Genomic DNA, 23,468 nt, shown 5'->3' with positions numbered 1-23,468 from the left:
AACACAACTGAGGCTAATTTCAACTGCTCCAGTTTTACTGAAGATCTCAAACATTTTTTGTCCTCTTTTTTCCTGGAAAGAGATACAACTTTTTATAATAACTGTTGCTCTTTGTTGTGTTCATTTTGGTGCATGTATCTCATGCACATCTGCCTGACCTTCCTGGAATCTGTTAAACCTGAGGGAATACTAACACATCAGGACCCTCAACTTCAGCATGACTTTCTGCTGCATCTTCCTCCGGATTCCCTTGGCACAAAGAGAGTGAATAAAATTACCACAAACTGCATGATCTTAGTATATGCACTCAGTATTTCCACACCAGTTATTTGTTTTTACATGAACTGAACTGTCACTGGAGAGTTAGCTACACTAGACATTATGTTATATGCTTTTAAACAATTAGGTACTTGTTTCATTGGTAGCAGCTGATTATTTGATCCCTTTTTTTTAAATCATTCTTGAATACTGTATGCTATTTCTACACATCTGTTGCAGAATCCCTACTAAGGTATCTACCTCTATGTTCATGTTAGATCAGTTGTATCATAGAAAACACTCTGTGGTCAGTTATATATTGCTTAGAATGTTTAAAGCAGAATACACAAAGTTCTTTCTCTGACAATATCTGGACACTATTTTCCCCCACAGGAGCTCAAACACCCTTGGGCCAGCAAGCATCTATTGACATCAACAGGCACTGGAACTAATCCTCAAGATTCCCATTTCTCTAACACATTAGTTACAAACTTCCTTCAGAGAAAAGGAACAATTTGTTGTGGCATACCAAAGAGAAAAGACTGCAGCTCAAGGAGTGTGCAGGGCTCACAAAGCTGAAAGAACAAGTATCAACATTATTTGTTGATTCTGGCACACAGGTAGAAAGGAAGAACCTGACAACCCTACACTAGTGAAAAATGACTCTCCAGCATGGAATTCGTAATGAAAACACAGTCTGGCACCCCATGTGTGTGGGAGGGCAATTCATGCTCAGTCAGGAACTTAATGCAGCAACAATTAAATTTACTGATAGAAAGGTGAGTGAGTGGGAATCAGTGAACACTACGGAACTCAAGGAAAAACAGGTTGAATGTAGTTTTAGAAAGCATGATTTAAGAACCTTCCTATTTCTGTGTAACATAGCCCCTCTTTTTTCAAGCACAGACAGTGTAAAATTAAGAAAATCTGTGCTGTTATACTTGAAAGAGAAGGAAACCCTCATCTTGTAACATCTGATACCAACGTGTATACAGAATGTATGCATTAAAACATACTCGTGGGGCTACCTGCTCTCCCGCTTCTTTAACTTCTCTTACTATTTACATCCTGCTACTTCAGCTTCACCTCTGATTCCCATCTACACCACAAACACCTATCTTTTTCTTGAATCACTAAGAGATCAAAGAGCCTCTGCCAACTGGAGCACAAAGTTTAGGTCAAATTTTCATGCTTTATGTCAAAGTACCTGAAAACAGCTCATCTGCGCCTGACTGTTAAATGCACATCTCACCATTACATGAAACATTTTGTAACCAGTATTTCACAAGGCTGTTAAGTCTTATGACTACACAGCCAGTGTACAGCTCCTAGTTCTACCATGCACAGGGTTTTGTGGCATTTTCTTTAAAGAACTTAAAAACAACAAAATATTAAAAAAAACAACAACAACACAAAAAAAAACCAAACACACAAGCTCCATCAATAGATCTCTCTCATTTAATTTTTCCCTTCAAGCTGATTGCCTTGAAGGCATATTGTTCATTGACACCTGACACATTTCTCATGTTCCCTCCACTAGCATGCTTCAAAAGTCATTGAAATCTGTCACATCAAGCACAACATTTCATCATAAGACAACAAATTCGATAATCATTTCTTTATACATACAATTGAAGCATTTAAAAGTACTGGATATATAAGGCTTATGGAGTCACCTCAGCTACAGTTTATTTAGATCTCACCACTAACAAGTACTTGCCAACTTCTCAAGACGGCTTCCAAGAAAATGTCTTAAACTACAGATATTGCACACTCTCATTCCATTACCCATCTAGTCACCAGTTTGGAAAACCAAGTGTTTCTACACTACATTATCCTTTTTGTGCCTGTAATCATTTTAAGATCATATATATTTTGTACACGTTTAGGGAAAGCAGTTAAAAAATATTTTAGAAGCAGCAGAATGACTTGGTTGCAGAGGCAAGAAAAATCTGCAGCTCAGTTTTTTTGGCCTTTTGCATATACACAACTTCATGCTGGCTAGAGATTTAGGACTATACTGGAGTTGTTACTCATAGGAAAAAAAGATTAAGGGGAAAGCTGAAAAGCAAATAACTTTAAAAATACAAGGTTTCTTATTATCACTGCTGCTACTAACAATCAGAATTCCCAAAATAATAAATACATTACCAGATATGCAACTGAAATCCCATGCCACTCCACATATATTCTCAGCTAACTGTACAAACAATACACTTAAAATCACAGAAATAACTTAGCTGGCTATACATTTTAATACAGTTGGTAACTTTCCCCCCCCTCCAGTTTCTTAATGGCCTCAAGTTCACCAGCTGCTGTAGGAAACTGACTACATGCTCATTTGCAGAGGCTACTAAAATAGACAGATGGGTCTACCTAAATGCTGCATCTCACAGCCTCCACTTCTGCATGGCAAACTTCCACACAAGCACGCAATGGAAACAGCTGAACAGCAGATCCATTATGCTCCTAACAGCCTGCCCAACACAGCCATTCCAAGGATTGCACAGGCTTGTTCAGTTCAGCGCCTCCACCTCTGCACAAGCAGCTGTTACCACGCACATCGTGAGCCTCAAGAACAAATCCTGCACACCTGCACCTTTCCAGGTCCTCACTGCATTTTCACTGGTAGCTTTCCAAGAAAGTTGGCAAAAGCCCCTAAAGAGATCAGGACTAGAGAAAAAAATCATTGTAAGAACTGTCACCATAACAAATATCAGCACCAGGAATAATTAGTCTGTTTGTGCTATGCTGTGGTAACAAGGCAGGTAAAAAAAATCCCTGTCCCTGCATTCAGTTGTAGTTTGGGAAGAGAAATGCAATACTAAATATCATGGATGGAAGATAGCTGTTTTGAGGGTTTTAACCAATAATTCTGCTTACATAAAGTCATATTCTAAAATAAATTTTGTTTTAATGACAATTAAAGAGCGCCAGAAATGTATTTGTTGGGTTAAATTCAGCCCTAATCCAAAACTCATTTTCTGGGTATTCAATGAAGAAACAATAACAACTTTGTAATGCAAATTGATTGTTCAAAAATTAGACTTCATTAAAAAACAGGCTGGTTATGATTATGTGGCATGAAATGTGAAACTCCCAGTAATTAATTAGAATATGCAATACTACAAAAATTATGTGCATTGGGCATTGGTATCAGAGATTTAAGCAACCATTAAGATACTTGACTTATGAAATACCTTAAGATATTACTAGCACAACAAACCAAACAATTTTACTTCCTCTACTCCTTTCACAATCAAAATAAAAACAAATCTCATTTTTAATAAGAAAGACGTTGCATTTGTAAAAAAGCCTACATTTTAACAAAAGCTTTGTGTTAAATACAATTTCTGAGGGCGAAAGATGTTGAACATAATGAAAGAAAAAGTAGAACTATCAGGCTTATCTAATTTTATACTCAAAGCCCTTAAAACCAGATTAAAAGTTCAGAAAAATAACTGATATTTTGGTAAACAGTAATCATTGAACCATTTCAAACAGTTAAATTGCAGCCTTGGTTCACACTTGCATGCTTACATCATCTTTACATTTACATCTTCTTATAAAAAAAGCAGTGTATAAAAATTAGTTAGTAAAATTATGATCTCCTAAAAAAGGAATAATGTTTGAAATACACTACATTTGAATAAATAACTATTTTTTGTGCTACTTCAGGCAATTTTTAGACATTTTCCTGTGAAATTAGGGTAATGATACTCTATGAGTAAAAAGCAGAAACTGAAGGTGAACTGAACATATGCTGCTAAGGACAGATCAAACAGATATGTAGGAGGTTCTGAACAACAGACTGGAAAAAACTTCTACATATAGAATAACTAATCATACATAGGCTTAGAGAATATACTTCAGGCTGTGTAAATTAAAATAGTCACATTAACCCACCATAGCTATATCTGAGCTTTAGAGTAGTATAGAAAAAAATAACAGATTTGAAAACTGATTGTAAAAAATAAATTTACAAGGGCAGACACATGGGGGAATTTCAAGCACTTCAGAGTAAATAAACACACTCTGTTCCATATGGTCTTATAATGTATAGGTCCTGGGTTTCTGATTCCACATCATTTGTGTCAAAAGTGATTTCACAAGACAGCACTCACCCACAGCTTGTCATCATCACACATTTCATTTACCTTTAAGTCAGCATCTTTAAATCAGATTTTTAGTTTATCTATGCATTTCACACCTTCAGAACTTTCTTATCCAATTTTCTCTGCCATTTTTAGCCACTCCAATGTAAATCTAATTCCTTTGCTTTCTTAATGTTTTGTCAATGTTTTTGTACTAATGAATGTTCATTTATTTGTCACAGCTTCTACACCACATCTACTATAAAAGTCTTCCATACTCAAGCAGCAGAACACAGGTGTTACTCAGGATACAATTAAAAGGATCCTTACCTTTCCAAAATCTCTCACATCAAACAAATCGAATGCTTCAAAGAGTTCACTTTTCTTCATCCCAAATATTTCACAACATGCCGAAAGAAAAGTCCTTATATTCTTCAAGCAAAGAAACTAGGGAAAGAAAACAAACATACTGAGTATCAAAAGTGTGTCAATTAGCAACTCAAGCGCTCCTGTTGGTTATAAATACACTACAAAATTCACCAATATAATTATTTTTAAGTCAGCACTTCCACTATGCTGTGGTCTTCCACTGGTTATAATTCAGTTGCAAAAGTTCCTTTCAGACTCAAAACATTAGCTAGATTCTGAGTAGACACATCCTGAACAGAAACTATTTTCTCCCTTTACATAAACAGAGAAACTACAATGTGCTAACAGATACAAATTAGTCTAAATACAGACTTACTTTTCAGTTCTCTACAGACAGCATAGAACAAAACAAATAGAGCTACTTTAATACAATTAATGAGAAAGATATTCCTCGTGTATACATCAGGTATCTTCACCTGTTAAGATAAAAGTGTAGTTTGAATGTAGTTTGAACAGGTGTACAGTTTTAACACGCTAAAGACATTATGAATAAATAGTCTACCTGGAATGTAGAAGCAGATGAAATTTGCAATTGAGAAGTCATAATTTATCTAGTGGAGATTTAAGATCTTCAAAAGACCTAAATTTCTGTATTTAATTCAAATAGCTATTTTCCTTGAAGGTACATACATGCATGAGAGATCATTTGAGTCTGGAAAATAATACCTTCAGCATGAGACAACAAAATACCAACTCAGCAGGGAGCCCTACTTCATGTCTAGTTACATAGAACTAACCAGCCAGCCAAAAAAAGCAAGCAGAGCACCTAATGGATCAGCTGTATAGCATGGTTACATAGGTGAAAGCAGCAATACAACAAGAGAAGCTTCAAGAGCAAACAACTCCAGTAGATGGTTGTGGATGTCAAGATAACAGTCAACAAGCTCATTGCAAAGCATCACAAATGCAATTCCTGTACAAGTCAAAGCTCCCAGGAAGACATCTGTGACAATTGCCACATCAAGTGCAAGAGGTCACAGGATGTTCCAGGTGCGAGTTGTGGCCTCCACACTTCCCTCCACTCCCAGTAGCCCCATATGCACGTGCTCCCAGCTCACATGGGGCAGCCAGTGCTGGGCTACGTACTAGGCTACTCAAGGACAACACTGCATTTATGCCTGACTGCTTTTATGCCTAGTGAAATTCGAAAAATTAAGTCTAGCATGCTTAGTCAATATCACAAGCTTCTCTAGTTTTGCAACAATTATAACTTTCAAGTCAAAATTACAATGTTATAAAGCTGAGATGTAAAACATATGTGCTGCTTCCACGAGGATGCTAGCAGAATAAAACCCGAAGATGAGCTGGTTTGGGTGTTCACAGCTTTAAAAACAAGATGTCACATGCTAGGTGATTATTAGGTTTTTTTCCCTCCAGGTTTTTTATTATTTCTCTTAAAAGCCATCAATGACACTAGGTTTGTCCAATGCGTGATTATCAATAGTGATTGACCCTGAATACCAATTTACTTTCTTACACTGAAATTGTCATAACCACTGACAAATTTATTCCTCACTGGAAAACTCAGCTGCCTTTTCAAAACTTACATTTTGAGTTTAGATTCATAAGTGCTGAAGTTTGCCAGTGCAAAGAATGCTTACATGTGCATTTAGCTGTTTACCTCTAAAGAGAGAAAGAAGTTAAGTGAGAGACAGGAGCTGTCATGGACCTAAATCTCCCTATTTTAGGGAGTTGCATTTAGCTTCTTATTGTAGCTACAAAGAACCATTTAACACATCAGCAGTTATGCAGCAAGAAAATGCCCATCACATTTCCAAAAAATGTATTCATTTTTCTATGCAGTTATTTTGCAATAAAATATATTAAGAAAAAAATATTTGAAAAGAACTCATTATATGTTCATGTTTTGGAAAAGTTATTTGATTACATTATGTAGAAAACTTTGATAAAGACTTCCAAAATTTTATATTGCAATCAACTAAACAATTATTTTTATCACTGTGGTTATTGTATGAAGAAGTACAAATTAGTAAAAGTAACCTCCAAATTAAAAAAGAGTATATACCTAAAATCTAGCAACCCTCCTTGCTGGCAGTAAGAAAAAGGCAACATCAGTCCACAGTCTCTCATTAGTAAGTACAGTCCCCAGGACATTTGGAAACCTACTACGTTGATATGTTTCTTTTTCAAATAAAAACATCATACTTAAGCACACCACAAGGGAGTTCACTAAAGACAAAGAGCAGTTGGGTACCCAGTTCTTTTAGAGATGCAAGGAGAGTTAGAGCTCTCAGCTGGTCTCATCTCTGCAAGTCTCCTCCACAGGAAATTTTGTATTTCACTACAAGAACAAGAACACTAAAAGACAACACAACTTGAAAAACTTAATGGTGCCTTTTTCTTTTTTTGTATTACATGGCTACATGAGGAGACAACAGTCTGAAATTCTTAATATGCAAATCGATACAAATATTGCAGCATAAGCTGTGAGTCAAAAAAAGTTTACACTAGTGAAACTCACAGCTTGTATCTGGCTCAACTCCAAATATACCATGAGAGAAGAGCCCACGCAGCACCCAGAAACAGATTGACAAAATCACCTTTTGGGGTTCAGGACCCTGAGAACAATTTTGAATCTTAACATCTGTAGATTATCAAGACATTTCTACAGCACCCTAATGTTTCACAGCATAAGTAGTTACACTACTAAAGAATAATGACATTGTCATGGCTGCCGAAATGGTACAACTCTTGTAACAAACCACTGTGTTTTTATGCAACAGATTAGAGTTTTAGTGGCCTCTGCTCCATTTCACACTGAATTTCATCTTGTAAGAACCATTAACACAATGTTTGTTAAAATTAAAAGGAAGTTTGCTAAAAAAACTTGTACCATCTGAAAAAGCAGGCATGTTTTATATAATTGAGACTCTATTTGTCTGAATTAAAAGCAGAATAGGGCAGGCAAACCAAATTATACTGAGTTCCACTGAAAAACCATGCTGTTTTCTACTGTAACATTTGCCATTTCACAGAAAGAAACATTTATTTCAGGCTTTTTCAACACAGTACATGGTTATGTGTGCTGGCAGAAATGTATAGAAATATTTTATAAGGGGTACTGAATACAAATTACTAATTAGACACAAAAAGCACAGGCAGGGCTATAGCTGCCCACAGGGAAGAGGGATTTCTCCAACTAGGCCTCTAATGAAGTGAAAGATGAAATGCAAAAGAAAGAAGAAAAATCCATTTCATATGTCCTCTATTCATATAAACTTAGAGGTATTCCTCAGAAAATATATTTTAGCATTGAAGTACTTCAATGGAATAAAGGTCTGTTCTGTACAGGCCATAATATTCAGTATCTACATGCATCTTTTGTACTAAAAGCACTCCTAAGGGTGTTCAGAGACCAAGACAAATAGCTCTGAAGATCAAATTCTGCCCTGAGACATTTATATGAATTCCAACATAGCAACACCAATCAGGCGAGAGAAAACTGAAAGGCAAAGAAATGACAACTATTGAGGAAAGACAATTCTAATACACTTCCAGCTTCCTTCTTCAAAAAATTACCAACAATGGAAAAAAGAGCTATCTGTATTTATTTCAACTTCCACTCCTTTTTATTATGGTGATTTAGTCACAAGCAGGGAAGAAAGTTTGGGTAGCTGGCAGTTTCCTTATATTTGTATCTGGATCAATAGACATTTATACCACATTTAGGACAAATTAGGTAACAGTGAAACCTTCGCATCTGAGACAGTCTGAATAGATGCTAGGCGGTAAAGAGATAATTAAAAACAAAATGGATCACAGTCATTCTGTGTCAGGGAAAGGGATGGGGGGGGTTCACTTTTGCTGACATTGTACACCCATCCCTTTACACTTCACAGACTTTTTTGCATGCTGCATTCATGGCCCTGCACAGACTTTGGAAGGTTCCCAATAACTGCACAACTGAGGTCAGTTTCTCGTAGCCACCCACAAATAGAAGCTATGACAAGAGTAAAAGCATAGGAAAAGAAGGACTTCACTTAGCCACTTGCCTACTAAATCCACTTCTCCTCTTGTGGGAAAAATAAGATGTCAATAAGGGAAAGTCCAGAAATCTTTCCCTCCTACTCCTCCTCTAAATGGCACCACTTTATAAACTACACAGCTGCAGCTATTTGCCTTTGCCTAGTCTTTAAACAGCCCTACAGGCATAAACAAAAAATGGTGATGTTTTATGTAACAGCAAGCATTTTATGACAAAAATAGTTGAAGAAATGACAGACATTCAAAACCAGTATATAAAAGGGAAGTAATAAGATGAGCAAACTCAGCTTCAACTCATGAATCTCAGAAGGTACAATCACTTCTTTTAATTTATGAAATACTGATACTACATGCAAGAAAACACACACAGGCTTATGAAGATGAAAGATTTTCCTATTAGTCATTTATAGTCTTAGAAATACAGTTTTACACAAGAATAGAAGGAAGAATAATAGAATAGAAGCAGATCATTACCATAACACATATATGCTCTTCCTACACCTCAACACTCATTGCAAAACATGCTCCTAACCATTCCTGTCCATTTCTGGGATGCTGATGAGAACACATTCTCCTTTTTATTTCCACTCTGTTGCTGAGAATGTATGTGAAGAGGAAAATAATGCAGTTATACCTCTTGAGCAAGAGTAGAAATGTGAAAAATGCCATCATGGATCTAGCTAGAAGAATTGCTCTCCTACATTCTGTCACCAAGATTGATGTGTGCAAGTTGTTTCAGTGAAAGAAAGTGCCAAAACACAAGAGCGTGTCTCTTCAAAGTTTCTCTGAAACAAGTTGGTTAACGACCTGAGAGTTGCAGATTTTTCTCTTCTCACTTGTTTCTGTATTTGTTGCAACTGTGTTGACAGAAGTAACAAGTTCCATACTAACACTGGTTGAGTCCTGCTAAATCCAAATCTAAGAGAGAGATCCGTAAGCTCCTTACTGTGACTGAACAGTAGCATCACCTCTTCTAGTCACAAAGTGAATAAATACACTGTGACCAAAACTGTACCTAGAACCTATATACATAAAAAAGCCAGGCTGCACAGTTCTTCAACACATGCTATCTTTGACAGACCAATCCCAAAAGCAGGGTTACCAAAACAGGAGTATGTTATACCTCCATTAGATGACAAAATTTCATTTTTTTAATATCTGTATGTTCATTAACACAGATTGCTAGGTGCTCAAAGCAGGGGCCTATTGTACTGACAGAATTGTACATTCAGGGTTAACAATTCAACACAGAAATCATTCCTGGCTCCTCCACAGATTTCAGCAGCCAAAACAAATTATATTAGTTCTGCTCTGCCAACAAGAGTAATTATCACTATATCCAGTAAAAAACATCTGTAAGGATTATAAGTGAATGAAGTACAGACCCACAGATGAAGTCTTAATTCAGTGTCTATTAATGTCTTTTCCTAAGTCAGCAAGAGGGAAAAGAGCAGTATCAGAGTCAATTATAGAATTTTTAACATTTCTGTTGCTCCTATACATGTGGCTTTTCTTGTTAAGATCTTTAAATTCAGAGTCTAACTGAAGATTAGCAATGCCAAGGGGCTAGAATGAATTTAAAGACCGAGACAAAGAAAGAGGATGAGTGCTGTTATTATCAGTAAGCAAATGAAAGCTACAAGGCTATCTCCAGACGAAGTGTCACAACACCACAAGTGTTACTCTTTTCCTCATTATTATATAAAACATATTAACTTGCAAATTGCATTTTAAAAAGAAACTACTGCATGCAGGAAGATCATGTCACTTGCAGCAAAGGAATTTGGTTTTAGGTTTTGCATTTGGTCTCCTGCTCTGTGAATTATCTCCATCATTCAAATGATCAATATTTTTAAAGCTCTAAACAGGAGCAAAAAAGCCAAATATTAAATATTTCTTAACCTTTGCTCTCCAAAAGGCTGCAAAGCAGAGACAAAAATAAAGATAGAGGAGACAACACACTAAGTTCTGGAAGAGGCAGGCTCATTACCAGGATTTCAGCAAGCTTACAGCCTACACCTTGTATCTTTGTATAGTCACTTAAGAAACGTTTTTGGGTAACAAAACAGGCAAGACTGGTACTATTATGTAACTGTGAAGAACTTGGCTAAGTAATGTGCTATGCAAAGAACAATAACAAACATTCCCTAATTCAGAGAACTAAGGAATAGCTAGGGAGATCTGTAGCTTTATTAGCTTAGTACATGTGGGCATTCTTTGAAGACCTACACAATGCATAGGATGCTGTATGAAATATAAAACATATTAAAATCCTTTGAACCACTACTAACACAGTATAAATATTAATAGCATGTTCTTTATTTGCTCAGTTAATGTTGTAATTAAATATTCATAGAAAAGCTCTTCTTGAAATTCCTAACTGACTACTATTCAATTTTGTCTATTGCATTTTGGCTTGCCTATGAGGTTTTGTTTATGTACATTTGCCCTTCTCTGCGCTTCAAACAAAATAAAAGTTGACACCTGAAAAAAAGCTGAGGAAGCACAAAGGATGCTCAGCTTTTATTAGTACTGATATGGAATGAACAGAGGGCAGGTGAAAAAGAAACTCAGGACTTGTTACGCATTCCTGACTCTCTTCTTGGCTTTACTGACATGATAGCATTCATTAAGCAAGACAGGACAAAGAAGCTTTAACATTCTCTGTGTCCCATAAGCCAAGCACTCCTAACCAAGCCATGAAACTGGTAACTTCTAGTCAACAGTCACTGAAATACATTCAGCAAACAGCTTTCACGTCCTACCATATGCATCAGGAGTAACTGGGCTGCCTGAAGAAGTAAGAAACCTTTTCTCCTTCAACTATTGCAAGATGAAAAAGGCGAGAGCTTCAGGAAAGCACACGGTCACTAAACACATGGGAGATACTATACCATAGGGCCCCGGGTACACAAATTCGCCAAGAGTAATTGGCAAGAGGCACAAGTTGGAGCTCAGGACAACATACTGCAGCAAAGGGCAATTTTTTTACTAGCTCTGTTCCCCACTAGCAAGTCTATTCTGCAGTATCTTGTCAAAAAGAAACCATCCTAAGGAGAACAAGAACAGGAGGAAGACAACAGCAAAGAAATTAAAAGAGAACCATAAGAAAAGGAACAGGAAAGGCACACCCACAGTGAAACAGAAGTGTAAAAAGAAAATTAAAATAGACCAATTGAGAGAAAGATCCAGTGGGAGATAGCACTGAAGTAAAATGGAACTTGACTCACTAATTATTAAATTGCAAGGAAACATGAAATAAAATACAAGAAAATTGTGTTTAAATATTGAAGTTAAAATGCTTCAGGCAAAACCATTTATGAAGCTGCCATTTATAAAGTGAAACAGCAGTCACTGTGCTGCAACAGTATTTACAATTGTGACATGGAAAACTGCTTCTGTGAGAGGCAGAACTGTAAAGGACACTGATTTTGGTTCTAACATAGGGTTTCTAATCATTCACATTTCAGCTTAGTTGATCAAAATATTAGCAATTGTATGAAACTGTTTTATAGACACAGAAACCTCAAACTCTAAACCCACCTAATGTATTTAAAAATATTGAGGGGGGGAAACCCTAAAGCATACAGCCTAGCTGACACATTTAAACAGCAAAAGCAATGGAAGACCTCATACAAATTAGTACTCAATGTTTTCATCATCAGAGGAAAAAAAAAAATCATATCCATGCTCAAATCATAAAAATAACCTTACAGCTACAGTAGGAAATAAAGATCTTTACATGAGTGCTAAAGAAAACACCCAGCATATTGGTTTCATATCATTAGCTGGCCACACTAAGTTGCTGCTTCCACTGTATCCTAGTATCTTTTATTCATGACTCTGCTCTGTTTTTACAAGTCTCTAATGCCAGTGTAATAACACAAGAAGACATCTTACTTCACCTATACCTTGCAAGAGAATTTTGGGGTGTATGGAGCCCTATGAAGGTATGTCAAAAGACTTTTGTAGAGGCTAAAGGCACAGAATTCATCTAAAGGATCCACAGTTAACTTCAGTTCAACTACAGAAACACAACTCCTTCTGCTATTTCTACTTCACCTCTAGAAATAACCACCACTAAATTAATAATCTGAACTGGATCTTTGTGAGTAAACTATGCCTCTAGCATCCTGGACACTACAAGGCCAGACCATAATCTCAACTGTGTAATTCCTTTACAATGACAGTGTGAATTTTTAAAGATTTTTTTTTTAATTTAGCACATGGCTGGCTTGTTCTCTTCTGAGCACTTAAAAAGTCTCAAAACTGAATCCTGCATGGAAATTCAACACAACAGGGTAGGATGGGGGGGGGGAATCTTCACAGGGTTAGTCAGCATCTATTAAAGATGAAACTTACCCAAATAACTCCTGTGCTCTTCCATTTCTTACCAGCAGATCACATAGATCATGTACTAGGTCTGTGATTTCCAACAGGAAGAAACAACATTCTTATTAACATTCATTAGTGTTAACATACATGATTTATTAAATACTTTAAATGGTTTCTTGAATTGCATATGAGTAGTCTTTTCCAAGCACTTATGATCATGGAATAAATTCCTAGCAAGACCTTACATACATAAGTACTGCTCTCTACAAATTGCCAAATACCAATACAGTTGTCCTCTAGTTACCTATTATAAATATCCACTGCTCTATTTTTGCTGGTGTGTCACTTCAGGTTTGTAGTTTATTAGACCATGATCTCTGTGGCAAGGACAGGAATTTGATATATTCAGGGAACACTCTTGAAGCAAGTCAAGTAAGTAGAACAGCTAAGTTCAGAATCTCAAACCACAAACCAGCAGGAATAGTCATTTATGAAAAACAACTCCAACAACAAATTTGCAGGATTGAAAGTGAAAACTCAGTGGTCAGAGAGTATACTTGGCTACATTTTTACACCTTCCGATACTCTCTGAAGCTTCAACTTATTGACCTTATACCAAATGTCATCTTTCATGCAGTGAGTGCTGCACAGTTCAGATCTCAAAAGTTAAGGAAGTCAAACCCTTTAACTGCTCAAACTTACACACTTATGGAGCTCCATCTTATTGATCAGGCTGAGAAAGTTAGATGCTTCTGCAATCTTTATTACTACATACATTGCATTTGAGCATTTCCCAGTAACAACGAGTCATCTATTAAAAGCAAATTCAGAATTTGCTTTGCTGGTCCCAGATTCTCATGCAATTTTAAGTAGAGCATTGGGTACCAGACACATCATCATCATCTGCTCTGTAGTAAAATAAAATTACCCTGCCTTCCACTGCAGGACTTAGGCTGCACACCATCCTTACCACCACCACCCACCCTGCCAAACCTCTCCCATTACTTCCTGGAGAGCATGTCAGGAGTCACACAACATAAATAGGCTTAACAATTGCCAGAATAAAGATGAAAGATCCTACTGGATGCAAAATCCTCTGGTGCCACAGCAGGCCTCATACTTCAGGGCTTTATGAAATAACTTACAAGCAGCTGACAAAACTGGCCAGGATTAGACAGCAATCTCAAACATCTACAAACCCTAATCTTCAAAAAATATCTTGCTCAATGAGGGGAACAACAGAGTTGTTTGCTCCCACTCATCACTAGACGCCGCAGCTCAGGCACTCATGCCAGTTCAGGAGACCTTGCTGCCAGAGTCACCAGCACCTCAGGAGACTTTGTTGATCACACCAGAAGAACGGGAAGCCTAAGGCAATACAACTCAATAAATGTTTTATGTTTCTAGATAACACAGACCAGTTAAAGCAGTATTAAAAGCAGTTGGGTACTATACTACAATTCATTTTGTCAACAAAAATAAATACAAAACTTCATACAGTGTGTTTCACCAGGAAACACCACCTCTCCTCCAAAACCATATTCTCAAACAGATGGTATCACCCCAGGACCAGCAGGATCTCTATACTTAGGATAGAAACATAGATATTTCAAGTAAAATACACAGATTTATTTCAACCTACAACGAGGAAAACTATTTAATACCATTTATTTCATAAATAATTACAGCATTCTAAAACTCAGATGCTTTATCTTATACACTACAGCAAGTCTTTCAAAAGAAAAATGTTACTTGGACAAAATAAAAATAAAAATTTGAAACTACCCAATCATTTGTAGTACATTACCTCAAATGAGAGTTAAAAACACTTCCAGTGTTAATGACTTTTGGAAATACTTAAAAGGTACTACAAAAACCATATGCAATTTGAAGCTTTGGGGTTTAAAAAAAAAAAAGTCAAGCAGAACACATTTTCTAAATCAGGTTGGTGAAGTATCCCCTCTTGCTTGCTTTGAATATGCTGCCTATCACTTCCAATGGTTACCACTGTTTCCACATTGGAAAGGACAGCAAATAATTTTCTCTTTCCTCTAATATTCTCCCCATGTTGCCTGTTTTCAAAGCTGGAAAATACTTTTTCTATTGAGCTGTCCCTTACTATTGCATGCCTTTGAAACCTCTATTGCCCTTCTCTGCACCTTTCTCATTTTATTACACTCTTTTTAAAACAGGAGACCACAACTGCATAACGTGAGCTACTGGCTTACACAGTAGAGACTGCAATGTCATAATGAGCCACAATGTGTAATAGCATAAAGAACATTTTGGGCACAAAACAAGCCTCTACAAATACACTTTGCAAAATCCCCTGGCTGATACATCCTCCACAGATGTGTATGGGAACAGATTACTGTTCTAAAGACTCTGGTCCTGATCATGATGAGATATTTAAGTAGATGAAACAGTGGTTTGATCCACAGCTACAATTCCTTGTGTAAACAGGATACAAAAACATTAATAGTTTTAAACTTAAAAAAATTCTGAGGGAAAAGTCAGTTGAAATACAAGTATAAAAATGTGGAGACTAATGTTTTTGTACCCACAACACTTTTACACAGAGCCACTCTGAAACCCAGCCAGTGTTTGGCAAACTGCACTTCATTTCTTCAGTGACATGTAACCTTCCTATTTAAAGAATTCAAAGTGAAATATCAACCTAATGCAAGAATCAGTAATTTTACAACAAATTCTACCATCAACAACATTAATTTACAACAACTTCAAATCAGGTGACTCCTTGTGAAGCTGCAGCAGGTTCCCTTCCTTAAGAAAGCCAACAATGAAAGGTTAACCTGACATAAAATGTTTCAGCTGTACATCATCATAGGTCTTTGCTGTCTAAAAGGCTGCACTCACTCACACCAGCTGTCTGCCAAAATGAAACACATCCTTGAAGGCAACCCAAATTTGTGTGCGAAATTTTTTTACTGTGAGAGTGACAGAGCACTGGAACAGGCTGCCCAGAGAGGTTGTGGAGTCTTCTTCACTGGAGACATTCAAAACCCGCCTGGACGCCTTCCTGTGTGATGTACTCTAGGTGACCCTGCTCTGGCAGGGGGGTTGGACTAGATGATCTTTTGAGGTCCCTTCCAACCCCTAGGATTCTATGATTCTATGAAATATTTACTTCTTCAGCAACAGTGTATGCTAGCAGGACACAACTTGTTTTTATATATACATCTCTATCACCTTAAATTTAATTTTATTAATAACATTAAGTTTAAAAAGGCACAGCAAAATTGTAGCAGGATACTGGTTATTTGCACAAGTCTACGTAAAAATCAGTCATTCTTGTCATGGCTAAAAAACTTTCTGCATGAGCAGAAACTCTTACTGGTTTTGGCACTGATGCATACATAAAGGAAAACACAGTAACATAACAGAGATAGTGAAAGCATCTGCCTGCAAGCTGTAGGCAAATATTTTTTTAAACCTATTATGCAGAAGAGCACATACAAAAGCAATACAAACAGCTGCTATAACATACTTTCAGACCTCTGAGCCAGCATCAGCTTACTAAATTGTCTAAAAGAACATCACTAACACAAATAATTCCTTAGGTGACCTTTTAAATAACGTATAGAATGCAAACATTGGCACTAAGCTGTAACAACGTCTAGGAAGCACAGATTTTGTCTAGGAAGCCTAATTTTACTCTGGTTTTGTCTGTTATTATTTTGTTCTACAGACTATTCAGTTTGCACTACGGTACTACAGATCAAGTACAATGAAACAGTTTAAAAGGCACAATAGCTTGGTGACACAACAAAGCAGGTGGAGATTAGAAAGAATAACAAAATCAATATATATGCAATTTGTAACTGAGAATTTTTAATGACAACAGATCTTCCTCTGCCTCTCTGTGGAAATGGTTCTCAGCACAGTAGATGAAATAAGAGTGATTTTCAGACAGGTGGACACAATAATACTGCCAGACTAATTCTTGCTTTTAAGTCAAATAAGCAGAAAAGCAGCATGGGATCCCTGTAGCAAAAGGCAAATTTATTCAATTTGTTGAAAACCAGTAATGTAGTATAAGAAACTAAACAGAAAAATTACGCAACACCATCCTTTTGAATGGATCACAATAAGAGAGGTTACATGAAATGAGCAGGAGAGTAAATAGGCAAAACAATTAGAAGGGACCCTTGCAACTAGTTTTGTCACTATATTATTTGGGAAATATTTGAATTAAGATCTAGCTTGCTTTGCTCAGAAACTAGCATTTCTCCATTTGCTACAATAATATGCTACTTCTCAATATATGGTGCTTGTTGTTTGTTTGTTTTAAAAAAAAAAAAAAGATGAGAAGTCAGTGGGCATCTGAATTATACAGCCTAATTATTTAACTTTCACACTGGTGCTTCATTTCTAAATGAAACTATGAAAGCAGCTACATATTTTCTATACCAAGGGCTGGAAACTCACAAGTCTGTGACTCATTGTTCCCTGGCTAGGAACAGGTCTGCCACACACAACTGGCTAAACTGACTGAGCCTCTGAACGTGACTCACTGGTCTAAAAAACCCGAGCTGAGACCCACTACCAGCCCAGGGCCACCCCATCAGGAGGTGAGCATCTCTATACATACTCTTGGCAAACTCTGCCATGGCTGCCATGCTCAACCCTTATCACCTGCTTCACAAGCCTCTGCAGAGCAGAAGATGACAGCAGTCTAACTTGTGGAGACGAAAGTTATCCAAAAGTCTGCTAAAGCCTGTTGATTGCATACACTGCCAGCAATAAGCAATGCAAACTAATGCTTGCAGAAGTCTGTTCTCCTGTTCACAGGGAAAATAATAAAGATGGCAGGGGAACTAATAAACTGTCCCCTTCCTGTATTATATTTTTGTGTCCATCCTATCCACTTATGACAGCAACACTACGGTTAAGAGATGCAACTTCTCCACACAGAAATTATTTTCTGGATATCAGTCTATTTAAGCAAAAAATGATATATTTAACATTATTTTTCTTCTTTTTATAAATCTCTAGATCTACCCAGCAGGAAATAGTTTCATCCTCAACAGATTTTGACCTTTTTAAAACCTTTTTGATATATTCAAGGCACATTTTTGGGGGAGATCAATTAGCATGATTGCTGCTGAAAAGTAGACTGAAAATAATAATTTTGAGGTCAATTCTGTAATTTCATCAGAGAGCTAGATTAGCAAATAAATCTTAGATTCTCTGGTTCAAAATATACACCCTTTTTAGCATCAGTATGCCTTGCCACTGGAAGGTAAGTCTGGGTTGTTGTTGGTTTTTGTTTGGTTTTTTTGTGGGTTTTTTTTACAGCTGCAGAGAACTACTAAAAAATACCTTGATTTATCTCCACTTCTGTCAAAGCCAGTCAAGTTACTGCCCAGTCTGTTTGCTAAGTGTGGCAATTTTTGAATGTAATAGAGGACATGGAAGAACATGTATAGGAAATCCTCCCTTATACAACATGAAAATCTCTTCTTTTTGTCAGCCACTACTGGTTTGAAAATTTGAAGTATTATTAATAAAAAAAAATTAATACCATTTCAAAGCCTGATAGAAACTAAATGAAACATCTGCCATTCATTTATTTGTTACTTGTAATTCTTGGAAGGCTTCTACCTCCAAAGAAGGTTTTAATTATCCTAAGGCAGCCAGCACTGTTATCATGAATACCAAAGGAATATACATAGCCAAAATAATCTTCATAATGTTAACAGAAAAACCCACAAATCATTTGGTAATCGTGTGTCCTTCTAGCTACCCAAGATCTCTAGCTTACTGTCCCCTTGGGGCATTAACAAACTTTCAATCAATAAATTTCTAGGCGGAAAAGAAAAAAAATTAAAATGAAGAAAAAAATTCTCAGGCATAGACTAGGGTACAGAATTACTTCCCAAAATGCTGAAGTGTCTTCACAATGGCACAGCCCACACCTAATACATTTACAGGAAATGGGAATTCTACTGAAAATGAGACAACTCCACAGAAGCAAAGATCAGGAATTCAGTAAAACAGGCCAAAGGTGTAGGTGATACAGAAAGGGCAGCAACTGCAGAAATGATGGAAAACAGCACAGTCACTCCTGTCCTGCACACCAGTAAGAGAATACAGAGACATGATCATGGTTGGAAAAGAATATTACAAAGTTTAAGAGTACAATATTTTTTTTAAGGAATTTCCCTAGCTAAAACTCACTCTCACAACTACAAAAAGTGAATGAAGTTGAAGGGAGCATAAAAGAGTAGGACAGACTACTGCAAAACAACATAAAAGCCACTTCCTTCCCAGTAGTACATTTCTGATCTGAAAGGGCGTGAAAGGAAAATCATTCTCAAGTTAAGAAAGATGCAACACACTGTTATTTAAAAAAAAAATATAAAATAAAAAAATAAATAAAAATTCACTGAACTGGATTAAGTTCTCATCAGTAACTCATCACAAAACAAATAGTTTAAAGCTGCTCTAGTACTTCAACTATTATGAAACCATAAAATCAGCCAGCATAGTAGGATCAGTGTCACAATATTCTTCAAATATATGTTTCCCCATTAAACCAGAACTGCATGACAAAATTTTAATTTAGTCCCATGAACAGCTTGAAAAAAATAACTCTCAATTGTTAATACTTAACTGCTTCAACCCTTAAAAGGGGAGAAATCATGAACAAATCAAGACAAAAGGTGCTTCTCAAAGCACAGTTTCTGACCTTTTATTCTTTAACTCTACTGAGCTTTCAATTACAGCACATCCACAAGTTTTGGTGAAGTAACCATGTGGGCATCACCTCATCCTATGCCTGCAATGCCTATAAATTATACCAGGCCTATAAAGACTGTCTGTCCACAGCAAGCAAGCAAGACTCTAGAAACCTGAAGAAACAAACTGCAGTCTAGAAAAAAAAAAAAAGTGTATAAGTAATCTCTGATAAAACTATTCTTAAATTTCTATCTAACCTGATTTATAGTTTCCATCAGCTATCAAGGTAATCCCTCAGGAACACCTTCATGTTATAACTGCTTTTCTCTCACAATATGGATACTTAGTTGCAGTGGTTGATTCACCTTGTATCAGACACTATAGTGTCTGTCTGCCCCTAAAGAGTGAGTGGAGCTCACTGAAAAGAAAGGAACCGTGGAGAGTGATGTCTACCATGAGGGAGCCCAGGTATGAGCATGCTAGCAAACATTTCTGCCTTGCAAGCAACATAGATAATCAATCTGGGAAGTAGCTAAAATTAACTAACACTCCTATCCCCACCTGCTCCCTTGGGACACAACCCCAGAACAAGATTGCTCAAGCACTGCTAGAGTGGCACAAACCTCCCCCCTTAGAAAGGGCAGTGGTCTGCTCCATCACCTGTAGCAAGCAGCAAAAAAATTTTGGGGACATGCTCACGTGTTGGAAACCTGTGACTGCAATAAGGAGGCAGCAGCCACGTTTAAAATAATGGATACAAGGAAAGCAATCACCATTTACAAAAAAGTATCAGTGGAAACCACTTAAAACAGCCCAATGTGCAACTGCTGTTCAAGTGCTGCCTGTTGCTTTGAAACCCCTGTGTTCCTTGGTCCTAAAAATGTAACTTCCACTTGAGCCTTCCTGCCAGGCCCTCTCACCTACATGGGAAGCAGCTTCCTGAGGAGATGTGCTCTCATCCATATAGGAAACAGATTTCAGAGGATCTGCAGAAGAATGAGGTCAACAGGAATAGTGAAAACAGGGCAGGGAAAACAGCTGAAAGGAAGAAAGAGCATCAGGAAAGAAGTGAAAGAGGAAACAGATGCACTGGAGGGAGAAGAAAATACCAGGGGAAGGAGGAAGGCAAGGGGAGAAGGTGAAAGTAACATAGAGATTGAGAGAGAGCATAGAACAAGCTGCAGAACTGAGATGAGTCAAAATGAGGGAGGAGTAGAGACAAGAAGGAAAGAAAGAAAAAACAAATTGTGGGGGGGTGGAGGGAAAGGCAGCCCAGACCTGTCAGAGCAATACCTCTTACTAATCACAGAGCAGTCTGGATTTCTGGGCATGGCAGATAAGACCAAGCCACCTGAGTCAAACTAGAAAAGAGCAAAAAGAGGGCATCACAAGCAGAGCTGACAGGAAAATGAGATGTCCTGCAGAAATCCTAGCATTTCAAAATTTGCAGCTCTTTCAAATCGAGATGAAAGGCATTTTAACTTAATTAAACTTGAACATTACTTTATTGAAACACTGGATTTTGAGGTCAAACTCTAATGATATTCAGCACAAAACAGGAAAAGCTAAATACTACTGCATTTCTTTTCCAAATATTTTCAAGAATGTTTCCCAAGAATGGCATTTCTGCAAAAGCCTTTTGAGGACTAATTTCCCTGTAGAACTGCTCCATCACAAATTTTACAAACAAGATTACATCAAATCACTGTTCCTCACTGGAATTAAAGAGATGCATCACTTAAGAGTCTTATTTCCAAACATAAACAGTGTAGCAAAGTATACTTGTTGTCCTGCATGTTGAGCCACAAATTTTGAAAACCATTGTTAAGACATTGTTAAGAGAGCCATTCCCCAAACCTGTCCTCTCGTAGCATGGGAACGTCAACGGAGTTTTGAGCCACAAAGACTAAGTTTTTAATAGGACAACCACTGTCAGGAGACCTACACAGAGAAACCCCACCAAAACAACAGTTCTGCCCCAAAGAAGAACATCTCAGCTTTTGCTCACTGCTAATTAAAGGCCACGTGAATTCATATCCATTGTTAGATTACTGATAGAAGAAGGATCTACTCTCCTCAGGCTTCCTCCAAGTGAGGTGTGTTAAGACACATGTATTACAAAATACACCCTCTCGTTTCAGGAATTGTTTTAATTAGCACTTGTTTTCTTATGTTTTTCCTGTTGGGCTATAGCAAACAGCTGAAAATATCTTAAAACAACAAAAAAACCCTCCAGGAATACTGTGTCATCATAACTGGGAATCCCACACACAACTGCAATATTTATTTTTTTTTATTTCATAATAGGTATTTTTAACACTAGAGAATAACTCAAATTACATCTATTATTGCTCTTGAAATAATGTGATGTGCCATGGGGCTTACAAGCTACAAAAACCTAAGATATCAGACAAGTAAATGCAAATAGCTTAAATTAAGCATATTCCCCAGGGGTCCATGAATCTGAGCAATTATAGCTGGGGAGAAACACCAACTTGAAATATGCTCCAGTCTACTGCTCAAGAACTTCTCATGAAGAGCAGCTCCCAGTTCCAAGCATGGCTCAGCCATTCCTACACCTGCACCCTCTCCCATCACCATGTCTGCATTTGGATGGGAATCACACAGGTACCAGTCAGCAAAGGCTTTCATCCAGCTAATCCACTTACAAGGGTCTTCCACATGAAGGGAAATCTAGAGAACTCTAATACAACTGTAGAGGCATTCCAACAGAATTACTGGAGTCATTTCCACAATGCTTCATAAAAGCTGCAACAGCACAGAGGTGGCAGCTACAAGCACTTTTGAAGGCACAGTCCTTCTAACCAACACTATCACTCAACAGCAACACTAAGAACAACTTTGGAGTTAAACCTCAGCTTTTACAAAGATTGCCATCTGTTCAGCATACTTTACAGTGAAATCAGTGGCCTCAGCACAATCCACAGAGAAGATGCATGGCCAAATTCAGTGCTGCCAACCACAACTGCAAACTGAATGAATACAGACCTTGAATAACTTCCTCATGACTACTTGCAGTGAGTCACCTCCAGGCACAGCAGTGGATAAATTCACACTGCCTTCTTTGTGACAGATAAAAAGAGATGAGGGACATAACAGAGACAGGCAAAACTCAAAACAAAATGGTCAGGGTGAACCCCATTCAGGACTCCCAGCTTCCATAAAACCCTCAGTACATTCACACACCTGTTAAAGACCACTTCAGATTCAAACATATTCTCCACTTTTAAAAACACTCTAGGAATTCCTTTGAACCTAACCAGCCCTAGAGGACACACTCACATCCCAAATGAGTCTTTGGAGTAAGAACCAAAAACTATTACTTCATACCAAGCATCCCACAACTTAAGCAAGATCCACAAAAAATAAAAGAGGAAAGGAAGGCAGGAAATCAAAGCTCAGCAGGAATTTTCAACAACATTTCAAAATAAGTAATGGCCAATTTGGAGAAGTATGCAATGCAGCCTGACATCCTGCATCACTTCGTGCACACACGTGTAGGGTAAACCACCAAAAGAAAGTGAAACTTAACTGTTTCCTCATGCAACATAGTGCAATTAAGCAATACAGGTACTGCTCTGAAATGCAAAACTTGAGCCACCAAGTAGCATGAAGAAGTTTTCA

At 37.3% G+C, this 23,468-nt stretch overlaps 1 protein-coding gene across 2 annotated transcripts in view; it reads right to left on the bottom strand.

Moving 5' to 3' along the window:
* VAV3 (vav guanine nucleotide exchange factor 3) overlaps positions 1-23,468 on the bottom strand; it is a 155,566-nt gene that overhangs the window by 122,423 nt on the left and 9,675 nt on the right. For both annotated transcript variants that reach the window (XM_051624781.1, XM_051624783.1), the window contains exon 2: positions 4,683-4,799. In XM_051624781.1, the coding sequence (XP_051480741.1) occupies positions 4,683-4,799 (117 nt within the window). The remainder of the gene's footprint in view (positions 1-4,682; positions 4,800-23,468) is intronic.

The sequence above is a fragment of the Apus apus genome, chromosome 7 (genome assembly GCF_020740795.1).
Source record: "Apus apus isolate bApuApu2 chromosome 7, bApuApu2.pri.cur, whole genome shotgun sequence".
NCBI classification, from domain to species: Eukaryota; Metazoa; Chordata; class Aves; order Apodiformes; family Apodidae; genus Apus; species Apus apus.
The sequence above is the reverse complement of the archived record's forward strand: the minus strand, read 5'-3'. Positions and strand labels throughout refer to the sequence as shown.